Source organism: Photinus pyralis, unplaced genomic scaffold (assembly GCF_008802855.1).
Source record: "Photinus pyralis isolate 1611_PpyrPB1 unplaced genomic scaffold, Ppyr1.3 Ppyr1.4_LG4, whole genome shotgun sequence".
Lineage (NCBI taxonomy): Eukaryota > Metazoa > Arthropoda > Insecta > Coleoptera > Lampyridae > Photinus > Photinus pyralis.
In genome coordinates this window covers 33543683-33564477 of record NW_022170511.1, presented here as the reverse complement: position 1 = coordinate 33564477, position 20795 = coordinate 33543683, and the positions used below count along the sequence as shown (strand labels likewise).

Here is a 20795-nt window from a genome sequence, read left to right as displayed (position 1 = left end):
CCTTTGTGAGTACCTCTTGCAACACTCCGTTCTCCAGATATTCGCATTTGTAGTTTTGATATATACCAAATTCAGAGGTTTCAACTTCCCTTTGTGAGTGCCTTTTTCCAAGAGTCAGTTTTCAAGATATTCGCACTTAAAGTTGTGACTCCCAGAATAAGATATGTCTAGCCCAGATGTTCCATTTTCCAGTTGTAAGTACATTCGTCTAACACTCCATTAAGCATATAGCCGATTTCGATAATGGATGGGTCACGAATGTTGCAGTTGGTAGAAATCAATTTCTTTTATCGAGACCTTTCATTAGGATGTCCTGAAGGATTGAACCAGTTTTTGACCCCCTTTCCAACACTCCCCACCGCTATGTTTCAAAAATGTAGACCCAACTTGGTGAAGCATCAATTTTTTTCTTTTCCGAAACCCTGATCAAATTAGAGAGTATTATTCAAAAAAGTCTCCCCTTCAATCTAAAAATAGCATGTCCGCTACTTTTAAATAACTAAAAATATCTTTCGTGCTGATATCAACGACCTGCCAGGTCCTAATTTAATAAGATATGGTAAACATTATTATTATAGGCGCTATTCATCCCTGTCAGAAAATTTAAACTTATCGTGCAAGTTATCTGCCGAAAAACGATATTTTGTGTTATTTAATATAGGGAAAATAACCAACCTTATTTTGCGTTATTTAGTAGTTATAGGCAAAATACCGTTTTCTATAGATAACCTGCATGTTAAGTTTAACGTTAGTGATGAATTCGAGGGCTGATTATTTATAGCAGTGAGTAAATTCCCAATTTCATTTCTGATGATACATTATTTTTGTAACTGCGTAATTTTTTGTTTTAATTTTATCGCTTTTGTAAATTATTCAATTTAGATATGGTCTTAGAAATAAGGTTACATCTGGTCGTTTGCGATAAGTTTTATTAATTTACGCACGCGTTCTAGTGGTTCAAACGCGAATAGCGGGTGAACGAGACGTCGCAAGTGGGTACCGATAAAAGGAATGTGGTAGCCCCCACACTGATGGGGGAGTCAAAACTGACTAATAGAATACTGACCAGTCACACAAAAAAGTCCTTTCGATCTCACACGAGGAATTTGATAATTTTTTTTCTTTTCCTGTTATTAGCTGTTGCAAATATTATCAAACATACTTTGTCTCTTAAACGTTTCCTTTGTTTGTTTCTCTTCTTATATAATACAGTTTATAGTAAGTAGTAGTATATTTCGGCTACTGAAATTTTTGCGCGCTTGCCGTTATAATAGTGACAGTAATTAAAAGGCAAAAACCCTGTAAATGGAACTTCTCTTTACAAATTTCATTATAACTTTAATTGTTTTCGAAGATATTCGAAAGCAATTACACAAACCTTCACAAAAAGGTACCTATACCGGGCTCTGAATGTCGCAGTAGTGGAAACTTTCCAACCAGTTTAATCAATTTTCACTGAAGTAAAATAGAACCGCCTCAATTATGGAAATGAGATAATCTGTTACCCGTAGTGGTCCACAATTTTCTCAAATACAAACCCATCAAATAAACGTTAACAAAAACCACCCTACTTCTTGCTTCGTTATGACAACTAACAACCTAATTACGCTCCAATGTAATTTAATAAGTTGTTTTTGTTGTATAAATGAGTTGTCCGTACTTATAGTGGTCGTTATGTGTAATCTACGGCATTTGTCTTTTGATACCGCCACATAAAATCAGGTCATTTGTGTTCTATTTTGTGTTTTAGTTCGCCTGCTGTTCGAGTGTAGCAGTTATTATATTCGTTTCAATTGACTGATGAACTATTGATTATTCAGTAAGGCGAACGACAGTAAAAAAAGAGGAACGTGGCTGTACTTCTGCATAATGATTGTTGAACTCACAAGGCCATCGGGGGAAATTAAACGGCGGAAATCGGATGTGAGGAAATAGAAATTAGAATCTACAAACGAAAGGTGGAGCAGTTTTCTCAGTGATAATGACTATACGAGTATTTAATTGTTTTTTCGTTCTTACGGTCTCAGATCATTTCTAAAAAAAAACGACTGGTTTTGAAGCTCAAATATAGCAAGAGCTTGGTGCTCCAAATGAACCTTGTGATGTTATTCGCACTTGTCCATCCTTTCCACCCTGAAATTTGTGGGCTTCGTCATCTTTACAAATTCCGATTCAATCGATACGGATTTTAGTCGATTGTCATCCGTTACCCATGGTAATTAGAAGACCAAATGAAGACTGAATTACCGATGTCTCAGAATCGATACATGTTGTAACGAGAGCATTTTATTGAGTTACATTGCTTTGCATTTTTTCCCCGCCTAATTACGCGGACGTAGAAAAAAAGAGTCAAGGTTTCGAAAACATTCTCCCAAACAAATGTTGTTTATGGTATTTTGAAGTTTTTATTTTGTCCATTGTAATATAAGAGTGAGCGTTAGTCATCTGCCCACATTTATCAATTGCCTAATTGTTTCAAATCATGCGTTGTAGCCTCATTGCTTTGGTTTTGAATTACACTCTGTAAATTAGTCGTCTTTTGTTACTTCTACGATTCAGCAAAGCGAATAAAACTCTGTGAGAGGTGTCGAGTTTGCAAAATTTGAACGCCAGTCACAGCTCTAAAAGCCGTTTGGTAGTGGTGGGAAGAAAAATCACTCAACAATGGCAATTAATTAAAGATCGCCGCCATAACCATTTCGCCGTTGTGAGCGTTAAAAAACTACTGAGGGGATTGCCTATTTTGCACTAAATTAATACATTTTGGGACGGGATCATTGAAAGCAAATTTAATGCAACCGCTTACCTAAGAGACAGTCCGAATGATTACACAATTCAAGAATATACCTACTGTGCGTAACAACGAAGTATATCAACAAAAATTGGGTGGTAGAGGGGACAAGAATGTATCGGTGTGGAGACTAAAAGTGCCAAAATTGGTATTTCTTCTTTGAACAAACTTGCATAAAAAATACATGCATCACAATCTTGTATTAATTTTGCATCATTTTGATGCAGGACGTATTGCTAATAAAATATGAGAAGTGGGGAAAGGAGAACATCTGTTTAAGGAATCGAATGTGACTTCGGTTTAGGTTAGCCGATTTTCACATAATTGGTCTTATTGGAATAGAGTCTTTTTAGTAAGTGTGATGAGTGGTAGAGGGCGCTGTTTGACCTAGGGTTTGACATTGACATATACATACTTTCCAGGCTTGTTGTATTGATAGTGTGAATGAAAACTTAATTGCTAAAATGATATTAATCGAGTATCGAGTTCGAACAAAATGTACCCAACAATTTGGGGCTGGGCTCTATCTTAGAGCAAACTTTCTAGACGTCCTTTTATTGAATTTACAATAGAACAAAATTCAAAACGTCAAATAAAGATGATTGACCCAATCTCGTAAACGGTGGGAATCCCAATGCCGCAAAGCTGAGAATCATTCAGAAGCCCTCTTTCTGTGAACGCGTTCTACCGCTACATTATTTTTTTATAGCGCACAAGTAGAAAAGGGACACCTGTCGCCATCTTGGATTTGTGACGTCCCAAGTCTCGCTATCTCGCCCACTCGGATGACGTAATTGTGAGTGGTTATCTTGACTAAAGTAAAATGCGCTCTTATCCTATCTTCGTGTGGTTTGCACCTTGGCTAAAGTAAAATCGGATATCTTAGCTAATGTCTCGTGTTGTTTTTGTATCTATGGTAAGGTGGATCAATGTCGATTTTTCTTGTTCCCTTCACAGGTGCTGTAATTCAATCACGTGGCTAAATGTTGTCGAATTTCGGTCACGTGGTCGATGATGTGTATTTTGATTACCTCTGAGAATTTTGAATGATTTCTTGGAATTTTGACTTTACATTCGATCGATTAGTTTATTTCGCGATTTAATTCGCGGCTTTTCATTTGATTCGCCGTTTAAATTTATTCCGTGGGAATAATTTGCGGAATTAATTTGTTTCACTGTTTTAATTAAATTAAATTAATTATTTTTTTAAATGGGCAGAATTCAGGTGAGCGGGGCTCGTCACGTCACATAATCCAAGATGGCGGAAGGTGTCTCTCTCTACTCGCACAATTTTCACCGTACTTAAATGCAATTACAAGTAAACAAGATGTTACCAAATTTTTTCTTATCCAATCCCATTAATTATTATGACATCGGCTGGTAGCTATATTACTGTGACCCTAAAATTTCGGGCCATATACAAAACATCTCAAATCTAACTAGCTCTCTCATTACACATCCGCACCCCGGAACAACAAAAATAAACCAATTCTGACTTTTAATTCCAGATTCCAAGCATAGAATGGTCAAGATCAAATTCCTTAAACGCCAAGAAGGTCACACAAAATTTTGAAAGCACATGAAATGAACTTTGGACGCGGATGAACAAAATTAAACGTAATTGAGCATTGAGACATCTCTATAAATCGGTAAAGTGATCGAATAAACACACGACTTGCAGGATTTTACATAAACAAAATTTATTCTACGACCACAAATTAAGTTAAACATAAAATCCTATTTAACAAAATTGAACCACAGCGTCCTAATACACAAACCCCGCATATACGTTCGATTACAAATTAAACAAACATCAAGAAATTTTAATATTACTTACAGCTTTCGAGTAACATCTCAGAAGAAAAAGCGCGCGCGCTCGGGTTGGAATACGTGATCTCGTAATCCAAAACCCGAGTGCGTACCACCATTGTACAGGGAGATCAATAATCATATGCTGCGCCGCTCTTATAAAATATCACATTAGTAATCATTTGCCGCAACCAGGTATATGTGTACCAATACAAAACATAACCTTTAATTTTACAAACCAAAACCATGATTTGTGATTCTTATTCGAATACTTTCGTCCCTTTCAAAACGGCTTTTTTCAAGACTACCAGTTTTTTTCGAAGGTGGGTAAATTACTTGTAAATTACAAACAAACGTTTTTTAGCGCATTTTTGAAAAAAATACGCTATTATATTCGTTATGGCTGGCAGGCCGGCTGTCCGCGTGAGATCTCCACAACTACAATAGCTAGAGAATTCAAATTTTCACTAAAAGCTCTCTGCTATAGTGTAGATGTGCAGGCACTAGTCTATTTTGAGTTAGATTACTTGTGAGATCGATAATTGAAGATAATAATTTCGATATGGGTTTCGGAGGTGCTATAATTTTACCGTTAGATAGCGCTACCAGTATAAAAACTTATTATTTACTTTGTGATTTGTTTTACAAAATGAAGACGTACCCTCAATTGAAATTAAATAAAATTAATTATTTAACGCAGCCAAAATTACTCGGGAGATCGATAATTTTAAACTTCGCTAATAAAATACTGACCTGCATTACCAAAAATGCGCTTTAATCATGCATATGCTGATTTACAACTTGTTTTGTTGTAGCGTGTAATAGGCAATAGGTTTACTCCGACAAGCCTTTTACTTTAGAAGAGAATAAGATGGGTTTCCTGTCCTGTTTCCGTAATGGGACTAAAGACGAAAGTGGAGTTTGGGAGTACTCGATACGTTTGTGTATACAGGAGTTTCGATAAACGATTGTCAACCATGACGAGGATTACAACCTCGATTACAACAATATACGCCGAAATGCTCATCGTCTACTTGAGCGGTTTAACATACAGGAAGTCTTGCTTCTGGGAAGTCACCTGGCCGCTTAGTGATTGCTAATAAGGAGGTTGTAAAAGATGCTCTTGCTCCTCTTGAGCAAAGTCGGAAAAAGCAGCTGCGACAATTTGTCCCACTAACGGGCATCTCATACGGAACGTGTGACGCTATTGCCTGGAGAAAATTGTACTTCTATCCTTTAAAGTAACCGTGTTACAAGAACTCATCGTCCAGACTTGCAAAGCCGTTTAAATTATTGCATGCAAATTTACGAGATGGCAACGTATTCGAAATCGTTTACACACCATTGCCGAATTCCGAGCAGGTATAGAAGCTGCCGTTTGAAACATTACGCAACAGCACTTACATGCCGGCTTCGAAAACATGAGGAAAAGAGTGAATCCCTGTCTTAATAATGGTGGCGAGCACTTCAAACAGTTGTTATAGTGTGCATGTAATTTACCCAATTACTTCGATATTAACGAGTTGTAAAAGAAATAAAATCGTTTCAATTTTTGTAGTAATTCGTTATTCGTGTAGTTCCACATAATTTGGAAACTTACAAGGTGGTTAAATCGTTGATTTAGGTTAAATATGGTTAAACGTCAAAAGTTTACTTTAAGGTTATGTTTTAGTATTGGTGCACCAGGCCTGTTGCGGCAAATGATTACTAACGTCATAATTTATTGGCGCGGCGCAGCAACTCAATATTGATCGCACTGTATTTAAATAACAGGGTGTCAATTATGTATGGAATATATGTAGTATATATCTCGGTAAATATCGCATGTATACAAAATTTTTCTGTATGAAAGTTGTTTAACATTTTATTTTCCATAATACGGCAGCATTCAGTTGTTTTTATATCAGAAAATGAGAAAACAAATGAGTAACGAAAAACAATTGAATAACTTTTCATTATGCGCATTTGACAGAGACTTTTTTTCTCTTTTCGATTATGTAACATGTTGGTACTCTAATACTAGAAAATGTTCTTAATCTTTTGCATCGCTTTATACTCTCATTATTGTAATATTACCCACGGCCTACAAACCCTTTGGGCCCCTCATCAGTCCCTTATGAATAATCCGCCAAATTAGTCTTCTGGTAGACTTATTTTGATCGAACACTCCAGAAATTTCGATTGACTTCGAGGCGCCATGAAATATCTATTAGTTTCGAAGGCGGAAGTGACGTATTCTTTCCGAGAGGTATGACGTATTTTATTCTAGAATGTTCGCGATCGCTCGAGAACACTCGACTTTACTATATACCTAAGCAAATCGGATTGCGTTACAAGTTAGTTCCTACTTCGACACGTTCTTATTATGATATAAATTGTGAGTGATGAATTGTAATTACTGTTATAAATTAATCAATTTTAAGACTATTGTAAATTTATTGTCAATTAATTGATATTGTTGCGTTTAGAACAGATTTTACTTTTCTAAATATGACTTTTATTATCCTTCAAAATTACATTCATTTTATACTACTACTAACAGCCACCTCTTTCTTTTCAAATACAATCATTCATACATTCTTATTCTTGAACTCGACATTCTCCGGCCCTTGAAATGTTGTATCCTACATTTCAAAATATAACACTAACACTTATCAAATAATCAATCTAATCCTAAAAGTTATAACTAAGTGTGATAACAATTTAACTAAAATGTTTCTGATTTACAAATCTAAAACTTCACGTCGTTTCACAACCCTTCCGCTACGTGTGACCGTCTCTTCATGTGTAGATATTGTCGGTTCAATTTCACTCGAAATGTTTTCATCTAAAAACGGTTTATTAAAGTCAAGGTCAATATGATTATCGTTAGGTTTAAAACTACAATACGAATTATTAGACCGTTCAATTTCTAACAAACACAACTTCTGTACGGGTCGCAATAATTCACTAGTCTCTGTTTTCAATTTTACTACTCTAACAACTCCATCCTTTCCAGGATACACTTCAATCACACGCGCAAGATTCCAATGGATTCGTTTTTTCAAATCTGAAAACACGAACACAAGATCCCCGACCCTAATATTATCAGTCTGTTTACCTTTGCTTAATAATAAATTACCCAAATATTCTTTCCTAAACCTTTCCTTTAGATGGGTACGTACTTCATTTACATAACGAATTCTATTAGTTAAGCTATTCTCATCGACAGCGTCAAGATCTGGAGTTTCTATAACGGTTTCCTCTTGTAGAAACATAGAAGGTGTGATTGCTTTCAATTCGTACGGATCTTCCGACATATGCGTGATCGGACGAGCATTTATCACAGCTTCAATTTCTGTCAAAACTGTGTTTAATTCAGTTTCATTCAAAAGAGCTCGACCTAATGTCGATTTTAACAGGTTTTTCATTATTCCTATCAGACGCTCCCAAAACCCGCCCCACCAAGGCGCAGTTGGTGGATTGAAAACCCATTTAATTTTCATTCGACTTTCTATTCTTGTTTTTTCAATTAAATTCCATAATCCATTAAAATTAGACCCATTATCACTATACATGATTTCTATCCTCCCTCTTCTTGCTATGAAACGTCGGAGAGCCATTTCAAATGCCTCTGTAGACAAAGAATCTACAATTTCTAGATGAACCGCTCTATACACGGCGCAGGTAAATATGACAATCCAAACCTTGGAGTTACTCTTTACAAATAACGGTCCAGCTAGATCACAACCCGAAACTTGGAAGACTTTTCCCAAATTAGTGCGATTGTGTGGCAGTCCAACGGGAGGTACTTCCATAGGTCGGCCTCTGAATCTGCGACATCTAACACAACGACGGATTACCTTCCTAGCTAATGATCTTCCTTTCAAAATCCAATATTTTTCCCTCAGATGACTGATGACTGTGCTTGCTCCAGCGTGATGCAGTTTCTCATGGCACTCCTGAATCATGTCTTCTACCATCTCACATTTTGATAACAATATTGGTTCTTTAAATGCTGGTGTAAATTCATTAGAAAGTATTTTTGTCCTAACTCGCAATAATCCATCATAATCTATAAAGGTTTCATGACGCTTTAAATCGGTATAACATGCTCTTTGCCATACAATCATTATCCTTTTTTCGGCTGCAACAATCTCTTCTTCATTTAATTTAAGTCCACCTATAGAAGATTTCTTTCGTAATTTTTCAATAAATCGTAGGGTGTACGCTAAAATTCGGAGATTTTTTCCAAATTTATGACTTCTGATAAATATTTGTGGATTAGCTTGGCTACCATCATCAATACTACATATACACGTAGGCACAGCTGCAGCTTCTATTTGAGTGGGTACGATTTCCGTTTTAGGCCACAATTCAGGATTTTCTCTCAACCAGTCAGGTCCTTCCCACCATTTCATTTGTAAATACTCACTAAGGAAACACCCTCTGCTCACAATGTCAGCTGGATTCTTATCTCCAGGTACAAATCTCCATTGTTCAGCTTGAGTAAGTTCTCTGATCTCTTTGACTCTATTTCCAACGAATGATTTCCATTCACCTTTTTTAATCCAATAAAGAGTTATCATCGCGTCCGTCCAGTACGTGAAATCTTCTATTTCTGTGCTTTTCTTAACAACAGACCCCAACCTACTGGAGATCAGTGCAGCAACAAGTTCTTTTCTAGGGATTGTCATTTCTTCTATAGGTGTGACTCGCGCTTTGGCTGCTACTAATCGTAAATAAATCAATTCATTTTTGACAAAACGGGCAAAAATGCATGTGGCCATTCCTCTTAGACTAGCATCACTAAACACATGCATACTTACTTCCTTTCCTCCAAAATACCTTGGGACGTTTATCTCATTCAATAAATTAATTTCCCTCAACCACTGGAAACATTTGGATTCAATTTCTTTAGGTATGCATTCATCCCAGCTCAACTTGAGTTTGAACACATCTTGTAGGGCGATTTTCAGGTACAATACGGGTGCAGCAATCAAACCCAGAGGATCATATATCTTATTTACGATAGATAACAATTTTTTCTTTGTCAACCTTCCATCTATTTCCAGATTTTGCAAACAACCGAGGGTATCATGTAAAGTTTGCCACCGGACGCCGAGTACTTGTGTCTTGACATCATCTCCCGTTATTACCCAACCACGCAGCTCAAAATTACCTTGGGCCATAACAGCTGTAGCTTGTTCTACAAATCGTCTAGCTTCTTCCACATTATGTAATGATGTGATGCAATCATCCATATAAAATGAGTTTTTAAGTATAATCTCAAAAACTTCTTCCGATTTCCTCAACTGTTGTACTAAATCCTCAGGATATTTCTTTTCTATTAACTTATCAAGGTGATGTTTAATAGTCGCATTTAAAAGGAAAGGGCTACAAACGAGACCAAAGACGACTCGACAGTGTCTAAATGTAATAATTTCTCCATTACGGTACCAAAGAAATTTCAACATTTCTTTGTCAGACTCATTCCCAAGTCCAATCATTAAGAATGCTTGTTTAATATCACCTATCACCCCAATTTCATATAGTCGGAATCGGAGTAGAAGAGGCATCAATTCACTTATTAAATTGGGTCCCGTTTCAATGCATTCATTAAGTGAAACACCGTTTATACATTTTGCTGATGCGTCAAACACCGGTCTAATCTTTGTTGTTTTTCCCTCTTTCACGACAGGGCGGTGTGACAAGAAATGTCCAATATCCTTATTATTATTTACCTTTTCTATAATTCCATCTTCTTGCCACTGATTGAATACATTGTCATACAAATCATACAAGTTATTTTTTACCAATCGTTTCAAAACAGAATTCAATCGAGTCTCAGCTAAACCTTTATTAGTAGGTAATGTAGGATGACCTTCGGACCATGGAATGGCTACATAATACCTATTTTCGATAAATTCTATATTTTGTTCGAATGAGTAGATCGCTAATTCATTACTGTCATGTGTCACATTAGGCTTTTCAATACCCAATGCATCTAAATCCCATAAAGACTCAGGGTGTGAAACCAGCGAACATATAAAGTTTGTCATCGTCGTTGTGGACATCGATGACGTACCTAAAAGACACCATCCCAATACGGTTTCATATGCAATTAATGTTTCGTTAATAAGTTTCATTCCTGTGATGAAACTTCCAATTGTGTCTGCTCCAATTAGTATGTCAACGGGTCGATTTACTCCATCTTCAGCTAGAATTATGCCTAGCTGGTTTATTTCCTCAATCATTTCACAATTGACAGTGTCAATTGTTCCACAAATCTGTTCTTGATCAAGGACCTTCATTTTAAACCTCTTATTACCACCTAAACTTATAAGTTCAATTTCATAAAGATTGTGCGCTATCTCTGAGGATATTTGTCCTCCGAATAACATGTGTTTGAAAGTGTCTTGTCCTATTAAATTTGGCTTAATTATTTGCACTAAACGTTTGGTTATATAGCTCCTATGGGATGCAGAATCTAACAATACGCGAATAAGTTGACCTGTGTGTACGTAGCAAACGAGAGTTTGCATTATAACCATTGGCTTGTCAGCACAAGCCACTAAAGTGGGTGTCTCCTTAACCGCAGTTGTAGGAGTACGTGGAACACACATAATATCGTAATGTTTTTGATTACATTTAGAACATTTAACATACTTACGACACTGAAACCGACAGTGCCCGGGACGCAAGCAAGCAAAACAAAGTTTTTGGTTACTCACAATTTTCTGCTTCTCCTCAATAGACAATCCTTTCTTGCAATTCTGACTAAAATGAGATTCTGAACAAAACACACATGTAACAGGTCGAGATTGTTCAGATTTTGATTTTTGTTGAGGTACAGCGACTAACGCAGCAGCAGTACTCTTCGACGGTGAAGACTCGACCTTACAGTTTTGTATTCTTTCATAGGTTTCTGCTTCTTTACTCAGGAACTTCATCAATTCGTCTAATTTATTTTCATTTGATTTTGACTCACGTCTTTCCCATAGTATCAGCGTTTCCTCCGGCAGACATTCTTCGATTAAAGGAACTAATAATGCGGTTCTCTCACTATTGAAACCGAAGGACTCAAGACTCCTAATTTTCGCTGATATGACATCATTTAACTTTGATAATGATGGTCTGCTCCGGACTAAAGCGAGCAATTCTTTATATATAGCATGAACAATTAATTCATCTCTTCCATATCTATTCTTTAAATGATCTACAGCTTTATCATAGTTTGCGGCAGTGTTAGGATATGTGTCCATCAGTATCTTAGCTGACCCTAGTAAACTCATGCGTAAATACATAAATTTAGTAGTTTTATCAAGATCTTCACTGCTGTGTATTCTCTCAAATTGTGACCAAAACGATAAAAAGTTACCTGGTGCCAAATCAAATTTTTCTAATGTCAATCTAGGCAACTTAAAATTATTGATCTTTCCAGATCCATCACTCTTTACAGTACCACTATGACCATCTTCATTGCTTATACGTTGTGTTTGTAGTGAACATATCGATATTTTTTCTTCTATTATAATACGACACTTATGTACTTCTTCTGTTATGATGTGACAACGATAATTTTCATCCTCGCATTCCTTTTCGTTATCCAAATCGTCTAACATCATATCCAGGATTCTTTCATTGAGAATGTTGATCTCGGGTTCCAAATCATTCAACATATTAAGTTTCGCTTTTAATTCCACCACAGGTACTTCTGTATCTAACATTTTATTCATCAGCTTCGTTGCATTGCTCCTCAGAACAGCTCGTTTCTTTTTCAATTTTTCTACATCCATTTTCCGATGTGGGTACTTTGGATTTTTCTATACAATTCAATCTCACCACGGTCGCCAATAATGTTGCGTTTAGAACAGATTTTACTTTTCTAAATATGACTTTTATTATCCTTCAAAATTACATTCATTTTATACTACTACTAACAGCCACCTCTTTCTTTTCAAATACAATAATTCATACATTCTTATTCTTGAACTCGACAGATATAAATAAACGACTTTACGTTTCAATACAATACTTTGGTATAATGTAACTACAATTTGATCGCTGAGTAAAATTACTTTAGTATGTATTTTCGTGCCTTGTACTGGACATAACATATTTAAATTTTAAATATTGTAAATTCTTCGACAGTAATAGTAATACCGCCACCATAATGTGGATAAAGAAAACGAAAATAGTTTCCGTCTGCCGCATGTGAAAGAAACGGAAACGTCTATTTAGAATATTCATATGAGCAACAGGTTCGCAAATAGCCAGCCGGTGTCGCATCTGAGTGAGCTCGACAAATGCTCGAAAAACTTGAGGGAAATCCGATTTAGACACGCGACAGTTGTTGCCATCTGGTTTTTAATGTGTCATTGTCGCACATTCTATTTCAAAGCTGTATTTCACAACAAAGCGAAGAATTGTATATAAATAGAGTCAGTTCAGTAACTTAAATATCGAGGTAGACTTCTCGTCAATTAATAAATTTACTGGCAGCCTTGCTTCTATTTCTATAATCCATACTGGCGGAGTTGTCAATTTGAAACAGATGTGTATCACAAATCCTCATGTAACAAGGTAATGATGTTTTCATTCACTTTTGTTTGCATTTCTTTGACTTGCGTCTGTTAAAACGGCGACGGATAATAACGCCGAAAACCACAAGCATCTCTTATTTCCTTTGGGAAAGGGAGAGTCTATCTGTATCATGAATGCACATACTAAACTTAGACTTTTCCTTTCAGGTAATGGTGTCAGGATCAGGAGCTCTGCAAGCACTTCTAATAGTTTCGTGTATATCACTTGGCGCAAGTTTAGTGTGTCCGCAAGGAAAGCAATTCCTCCACCACAATTTGCAAATCTGTGTAAATTGCTCGGTATGTGACAATGAAAAGGGTCAAGTCGTCCTTAGGCCTTGCGAAGTTCATCGAGATACAATTTGCGGGCCCTTAAGTGAGCTAAGCCTCGATTGGAAGTTTTTACAACCCCAGTCGGAAAATCGTCACCGGCACGAACACCACAGACACCATCATGAAGCGAAGGACGAGAGATTATATTGGAACGCCCGGGATGATCACGACAAACAGCCGGCGGAAACACAATCGGAAGCGAGGGTCGACCCTGCGGTCGAGGTGATAGGTGTAGGGGTTACGAGCACTGAAGTACCCTTTTCAAGTGCAGAAACACTTGTGTGGGACTGGCAAGCTATCGCGCTTACGTTAGCAGTATTCGCCTGCATCCTGTTTTTTCTTGTGATCGCCCTATATTCTTTACATCAAGCTAAACAGTGGAGGAGGCTTAAGGAGAACTTTGAAGCGGGTAAGCTATTTATACATCTTTTTCTTTGAGCACGTAACGCCGTTTTTAATAATAAATCGTTATGGTTCGAGGGATTCGCTTCATCCCCCAATATACGTATTTCCATTAAGTTTAATAATTAAATCTAATTAAGCTCGCCAAAATCGCGGTCGGTCGTTTAATTAATTTATTATAGGTTCGTTATCGAGGGAGGATCGAATTAGGTATTAAAAATTCAGTTTGCTGTATCAAAATGCATTCTAAAGCTGTCCGGTTCATGGCTCCGAATGTTTTCGCCCAGTAGGTAGCTAACAAAATCTGTTCAGAGAAAAATGTCAAGGAATGAGTCTGATCGCATTTTCGGCATTTATTAAATGTTACTGATTTGAGGAAGTACGCCTTGGTAATTTCTGTTGTGCATTTAAGTACACACTACACTGAAGGGGCAAGGTTGTCATAATACTTACAAAAGAACTAATTCCACCAAACAACAATAAATAGCAAACACTTTCTGTTTTTAAGTAACTGGACTGATTATTCGTAATTCCATGATTGCCATGGAAATGTTACTTGCTATTTGCTTATAGAGATCACCGTCGTTGTAAATAAAATTCTTCAGTTGAAGAAGATAATTCACCTTCCGTTCAGTGGCTTGTAGCAGAACCAGAAGAAAAGATGGTACTTGCATCCAAATCCAAATCAACAGCCTATTATAAAGAGTATGGAAAGTTGTTGGCGTGGATGAATATGAAGCATCTTTCATACAAAGTCATAAATGCATTGTTAATGCTGGCAAATATAAAGGAACTGTTAAAGATATTTAAATCTTCTACCCTTTGGTGCATTCATTCAAAACATCAATCAATGCTGCAATTAAAAAGTGGAGCGGATTTGACAGCATACCCTAAATCTAAAGAGAAGAGTTGGAGGAAATTGAAGGAACCGAATAATCGAAAACGAGATTTCACAGAATTTGAATAGCTAATTAGTAATTACAACATTTGAATTTGAATAAACTGAAGATCTGCACATTTTAATAATTTGAGTCGAAGTATCAGAAAATCTAAAGGATTGAAGAATGTGAGGCGGGACGAATTCTGGAGCAAACTGATGGATCTGAAAAATGTTAAATATGAATAATCCAAGGCTGGAGAAAATTTGAAACGGGAAAATATGGGAAGGATCTAGAGAAATTAAAGAGTTTGAGGAGTCCGAAGTCTAACTACTGAAAAATCCAAATCCGAAAAATCGAAGGAATATAGGAAATCAACACCGACGGATTCCAAGATACTGAAGAACCAGAAGAATCTTAATAATCTAGAGAATGTTATGGACTTGAGGAACCTAAAAAATCAGTAGAACGCGAGAAACAGAAGAGTCCTCACAATCAGAGAGTTTTAAGTATCGGAATAATTTGAAACTAAAGAATAAAAGGATCTAAAGAAATAAAAGTTATTGGACAACCTAATGAAAGGACGTTTTATGAATCGTACTGAAATATCGGCCTAATCAAAAAAATGGAAAGAAGCTCAACAGTAAAGAGCCAGAATCCGGACTCTCAAGATACAAGAAAAAAACTACGTAATATCAAGACCTAGAAGATGAAACGTCCAAAGAATCTGAAGTCTGCAGAATATGAAAAAATTGAAGTATCGAACGCATCTGCAAGAATGAAAACAAGGTTGAAGAATTCGAAGAAATAAAAGAATTCAAATAATCTAAAGAAATTGAAGAATACGAAATATCTGAGGAAGTTTCCAAAATATTCGGATAGATGAAAAGTCGCATCATCACCCCTCATCAGGACGAACTTCATTAAATGTTAATTTATATTTTTGAACAATAAGTGTTGGATCACGGCACAACTGACATTTTAACTTTAGTATGAAATCTATTTTAGAACAGTTTCCAACTCATGTTGGAATGCGCTATTATGGCCACTGTCTTCGTCCGTCCGAGGCCTTAACTACTCCTACCTAGACTCCTACAGTTTTCAAAATATATAAATTTGATAGCTTGGAATAAAGTGAAGATGGTAGACGATCTGAAAGGGGAAAGAGGATATGCGGATATGAAAAGAAAGACAGTGGATAGAGAACAGTAGAGACTGCAAAATAGAACCTGCGTATAGCAGAAAACCAACAAAAAAAGCGTATAGCTCTGGCACCAGAGCGAAGAAAAATCTTGACGATTTATTGCACATGCGCAATGTCAACTTTCTTATTTATAGATATTTTGAAACTGTTACCAAAGTTCTTCTAGTAAAGGCAAACATACAGTATATTTTAAACATAAAGTGTGCGCATGCGCAGATTGCGCAATGTTAATTTTCTTAAGGCGAATACCTTTTTCATTGTTTCATATTGGAAGCCGTCGCCATCTGAACAAGAAAATTAAGTATATACAGAATTTTTACCTCTACAGAAAAGGTCTTGTTTAGCAAAACGACGACTATCATACCTTGCTTCATGACCTCACTGTATCTTACCAGAAATTGGGTTGCTTGGGGTGCTTTTTCGGAAGGTGAAGACCTGAAGATGTTGAAGACTACAAATCAAACCTGTCGGTTTTTTCAGTTATACATTAGTGACTGGAAAGTCATAGGGTATAGGTAATAAAATGTATGTTGCGTTTTAAACAAATTCATTGAGTTAATTGCGCTACATTACTGCTTAAGGAGTCTACGTAGGATTTTTCCAGAAGCCGATTTCGGTATGCTATCAATAACGGAAATGCCCCCAAGCAAATGTTTATACTTCGAAGCTTTGCCGGCGACAAACTCCTCAATGCTCTTCAGATTCGCCCGATTTCCACGTTTAATCACAACAAACGCCTTTGGAACCTCCCCGAAACGGTCATGCTTTTGGCCAATGACGGCTGCGTCCTCGACGTCGGGATGACTACGTAAAATACTCTCAAGTTCGGCTGGAGCGACTTGATACCCTTTTACCTTGGCGCAGATTTACATTTTGATTGTAGATGGCATACTTACTTTAATTAATTCCTTAACTCTGTCCGTGATGAAGAACTGCCCGTCTTCGTCACAGTATCCCACATCTCCAGTATCCAACCAGCCTTCGGAATCCAAAACTGAGTTAGTCGCACTCGGATTATTGAGGTAACCCTTAAAAACCTACGAAAATCCAAGTTATTATAGAGAAATCATTGACACGCATAGTACTTGAGGTCCTCTTACAAACAAAACCCCAGATTGAGGGTGACCGTAATTTGAATCTGGCGAACTCTCAATTCTGCACTCGTGATTTGGAAAAATCACACCGCACCCTCCCAATTTCACACCACCCGGCATTGCTGAAGTTTGTAAAAATGCCACGCCTGTAGTTTCGGTCAATCCGTACGCTTGAAATATTCGCACAGTTCCCTTGGTTTTTTCTTGTAGCCTTTGAATATCACTAATTCCCGTAGGTGCGGCCCCTACCATTATGTTTTTGATTTGGGCTAAGTGTTCCGGCTTAAAACGCGCATCATTCGCTAGCATATTCACTGAAAGAACACTCTGATGAGTTGGAAAAAGCCTACGACCTTACTTAATGGGGGAACCAAATAACAGTGGGTGGGTTCTTCTTTCTTTAACACTTTTAAAAATGTGTCCTGCGTAAACCTTGCTATAGTAACCGCCTTGCATCCCAACGACAGGTTTAATAGCAACGCTAGCATGCCGTAGATGTGGTGGAATGGCAGCATAATGGGGTAGACTCCTTGATCGTCATCTGCGAACATTCCCGTTGACTGCTTGAGTAAACCGGATTTTGGGTTACCAGTGGTCGGTGGTATAAAATTGAATTGGGGCATGCTTTGGTTATGCAAGCAGGTGACGAGATTTTCCGTGGTCAACTCAATACACTTGGGCAATCCGGTGGTGCCACTCGAATACGGTAGATACAAGACATCTTTCCAGTTATGTGGGTGCGCTTTTGTGGGAAATGTATTTTCTAAGACATCACTAAGCTTAATTGCGCCCAGTGGACAATCCATAACTTCCTAGGAAACTGGAAAACTACACGATTTCAAAGTACATCAAGTTACCTCACTATGGTTGATAGTGATGATCGGTATGTTACGAGTACTCCATTGTTTCAGCGCTTGGTGGACGTTCGGCCATAATTCCGTAAGTGTAAAAATGAGTCTCGGCTCGGATATTCTGAAGGAATTGAATAGTTCGTCTAACAGTAGCAAGTTGAGCGCTAGCATAATTTTTGGGAAGTATTACCTTGGGTGAATAGTGGATTTATTGTTGTTATCTTATACCCAGCCTTAAGTGCACCGAGTGCGACCAACGCATACTCAGGAACGTTTGGAAGGATAATTGCAATGGTATCGCCTTTGTTCAACTCCGAAAGATGCCCCAAGTAGTTCGATATTCTGTCACTCTTTGTGTAGACATCCGAAAAGGAATAGCTGCGTCCAGTTTCTCCGCAGACCTTAAATGTGTGACTATTCAAACCCTTTCCAATTGATGAATCTTACCAAAGCAGTTTTATTATGCCATTTTTCCAAGTTTTTCCATACGTAATCGGTTACAGATGACTGTGGAATTTCGATGTTCTTAATTTTTGGAAGTATAATTTTATTACTAAACCCTCTCGAGATCACAGGTGGTGATCGGAGGATTGTTTTCATATACTTCATATTGGCAAAGACGCAGGAATAGTGAGAATGAAATCCATACTGGATTTATGGTAGAGTTTTGTCATATGAAGGTGATTCTGGTTATTTATTGGGTAATTTTTCACATAGGCAGTTGCATATAATCTATTATTCTTATGTAATTTAGACAAGACTTATTGCCTTATTGTGTTGATATTACGACATTGGAATGGTTCTTTTACTTTCAGCCTCGAAATTTTGAATTAACAAATGCGCCCATTTTGGAAAAACTCAAAGCCGAAGAAATGGTTCTAAATACGTTTCCGGGAAAGATTCGATTCATTTATTGAACTTACTTATTGTTAACTTTATTTTACATATTCACTAAATTTGGGGAAGAAGCTTCCTTTTAAGATTGATCTGTCCATCCAACTTTTATGTCTTTTAGGTGTCGTTTAATTGACATGCGTAATTAAAGTACATTCCTAAGTAAAAATATTTCAACAATACGCAGAATGGAATTTTTACGTGACAATTGTAAAATATTGTCAGGTATTTCGATGTGGATAAGCGCCAAAATTGAAAATAACATAAATTTCTCAGAAAGAAACCCTATTATTAGGTCCTGACATTAACCTTACGTCATTTACTAAGTAGCATTTAATTTGTTGTCTCCAAACATTGAAGTAAACCTACAAATAAGCTTGTTGTTTATTACTTAATGGTTGAAATGCATTTCTGGCATGTTTTTCACAGTGAAATATGTCATCCATTTAGATCACAGCACTTGAGACCTTATCAAAGTTTTGGAGGATTTTATCTAAAGGACTTTATTGCGTAAAAGCGAGTTAATAGAAGTCTTTAACCACCTGTGCGAGTGTTAAGTTTATTCGCCACACATCTTGATGATGATTTACTTGCATCGAGAGGGTAATCTAAGTACACATTAATCAAACACGAATGTTTGATTTTGCCTCTCAGGTTTATAGTAGCCAGTCGAGGGTATCAAAACTATGATCCTGAAGAACTCCAAGATTTGCTCGCGATTATCACACTAAGAACGAACATCTGGCCCGAAGTCCTGTGTCGTACTGTCCAAATAATTTCCGATAGCCCCTCTGACAAACTGAGGCCCTTTATACATCACCGTAGGATGTCTATATCTATTCTAATTGCGCTGTCTTGGTTTTCGTTGCCCTTAGTTTTCTCGGTGCTACTGTACTATTTTTGATCATCAGATTTTCAATTATGGTGGGTCCAAATCAAACGACCGACTTTTCAAAACCTTATATATAATAATTAACATTTTTGTTAGTTCTTGAAAATTATTTTGGTTTCGTTATTTCACTTTACGTCTCCCATCTACCTCCAACAATCTGGGCCTTTGATTTATAAATCCAAATTAGCTGCAGACAAGCTTAACAAGTTTACCTAAGCAGCTAGCAAAGAAAATGGTGAAGTATATAGAATGTGATATGGAAAATTACATGGTGTTGGAGGCCAAATTCGACGGTCACAATAAAATATGTGAAAATTAGTGTATCATAACTCATATCGCACGAAGATTCTAAACCGAAGAGTTAGCAGTTAGCAAAATTCCACCCCTGGAATAGGTAACTCGCCCCTGGTCCGAGGTATCCGAGCCTACAGTTTAAATACGAGAATTGTTCCTTCTGCAGAGGCACCTCTAAAAAGCATTATGCGGGTCACTCTGTAATTGGGCGCAAGCCTGTTGAGGGCCCAGAACAAGAGGGATAATAAATAAATAAATTAGGTGTCGTAACTAATGTGGCTACGGTTATCTATCACCTCCGTGACGATACTGCCATGTGCAATGGCAAATGGTCACCAAACCACCCACGTAAACACCTGTCCAGTTAGCTGAATTAAATTCAGGTACTAACAAGACCTTTAAAATAAATAATTATAATTCTTGAAATTGTTAAGTTGAGTGAGTACTGATACTGACTGACTGCATGGCACGGCCCGTGCGAAATAAAGAGTGGAAAGAGCCCTGGGACGGGACGGGGCATGGGATGTGACATGTGAATGTGATGGTGCTAGTGCTGACTCTCTGAATATATGATGTCATTGTCATTACTCATTCTCATTCATTTCTTCTTAATTACTTTAGTCAATTTAACCTTGAAGCACGTAATATTTAGACCGTTAAAACGGGATGTTCCGCGCCAGGCGGGATGGTTGGCAACCCTACACACAATTGATGTGAGATGGTCCAGAACCGAATGCTTTTTATTTTTATATTCTAGTGCAAACCATATAACGCTAATCATGGCTCAGA

The 20795-nt window shown here is 37.1% G+C and overlaps 2 protein-coding genes across 2 annotated transcripts; one reads left to right on the top strand and one right to left on the bottom strand.

Annotated features, from left to right (window-relative positions):
* The first annotated feature begins 13280 nt into the window (after positions 1-13280).
* Positions 13281-13950, top strand: LOC116167933 (tumor necrosis factor receptor superfamily member wengen). The gene has a single exon (XM_031483548.1). It carries the CDS (start codon positions 13300-13302, stop codon positions 13933-13935), a length of 636 nt encoding a protein of 211 aa, XP_031339408.1. The 5' UTR covers positions 13281-13299; the 3' UTR covers positions 13936-13950.
* Positions 13951-16511: 2561 nt separating this feature from the next.
* On the bottom strand, positions 16512-18566 carry LOC116167931 (probable 4-coumarate--CoA ligase 3). Its single transcript, XM_031483546.1, has 8 exons — positions 18374-18566; positions 18117-18327; positions 17933-18069; positions 17665-17887; positions 17434-17616; positions 17067-17389; positions 16878-17018; positions 16512-16835 (listed from the first exon to the last, which is right to left on the bottom strand). The coding sequence occupies exons 1-8, from the start codon at positions 18533-18535 to the stop codon at positions 16551-16553; spliced, it is 1665 nt and encodes a 554-aa protein (XP_031339406.1). The 5' UTR covers positions 18536-18566; the 3' UTR covers positions 16512-16550.
* Between the last annotated feature and the right edge of the window lie 2229 nt (positions 18567-20795).

Coding starts and splice junctions, on each gene's coding strand:
- LOC116167933 (XM_031483548.1), top strand. CDS start 13,300: ATGCACATACTAAACTTAGACTTTTCCTTTCAGGTAATGGTGTCAGGA.
- LOC116167931 (XM_031483546.1), bottom strand. CDS start 18,535: ATGAAGTATATGAAAACAATCCTCCGATCACCACCTGTGATCTCGAGA. Junction 18,070..18,116: donor AAATCCACTATTCACCCAAG/GTAATACTTCCC, acceptor TGCTACTGTTAG/ACGAACTATTCAATTCCTTC. Junction 17,390..17,433: donor TTATTTGGTTCCCCCATTAA/GTAAGGTCGTAG, acceptor GTGTTCTTTCAG/TGAATATGCTAGCGAATGAT.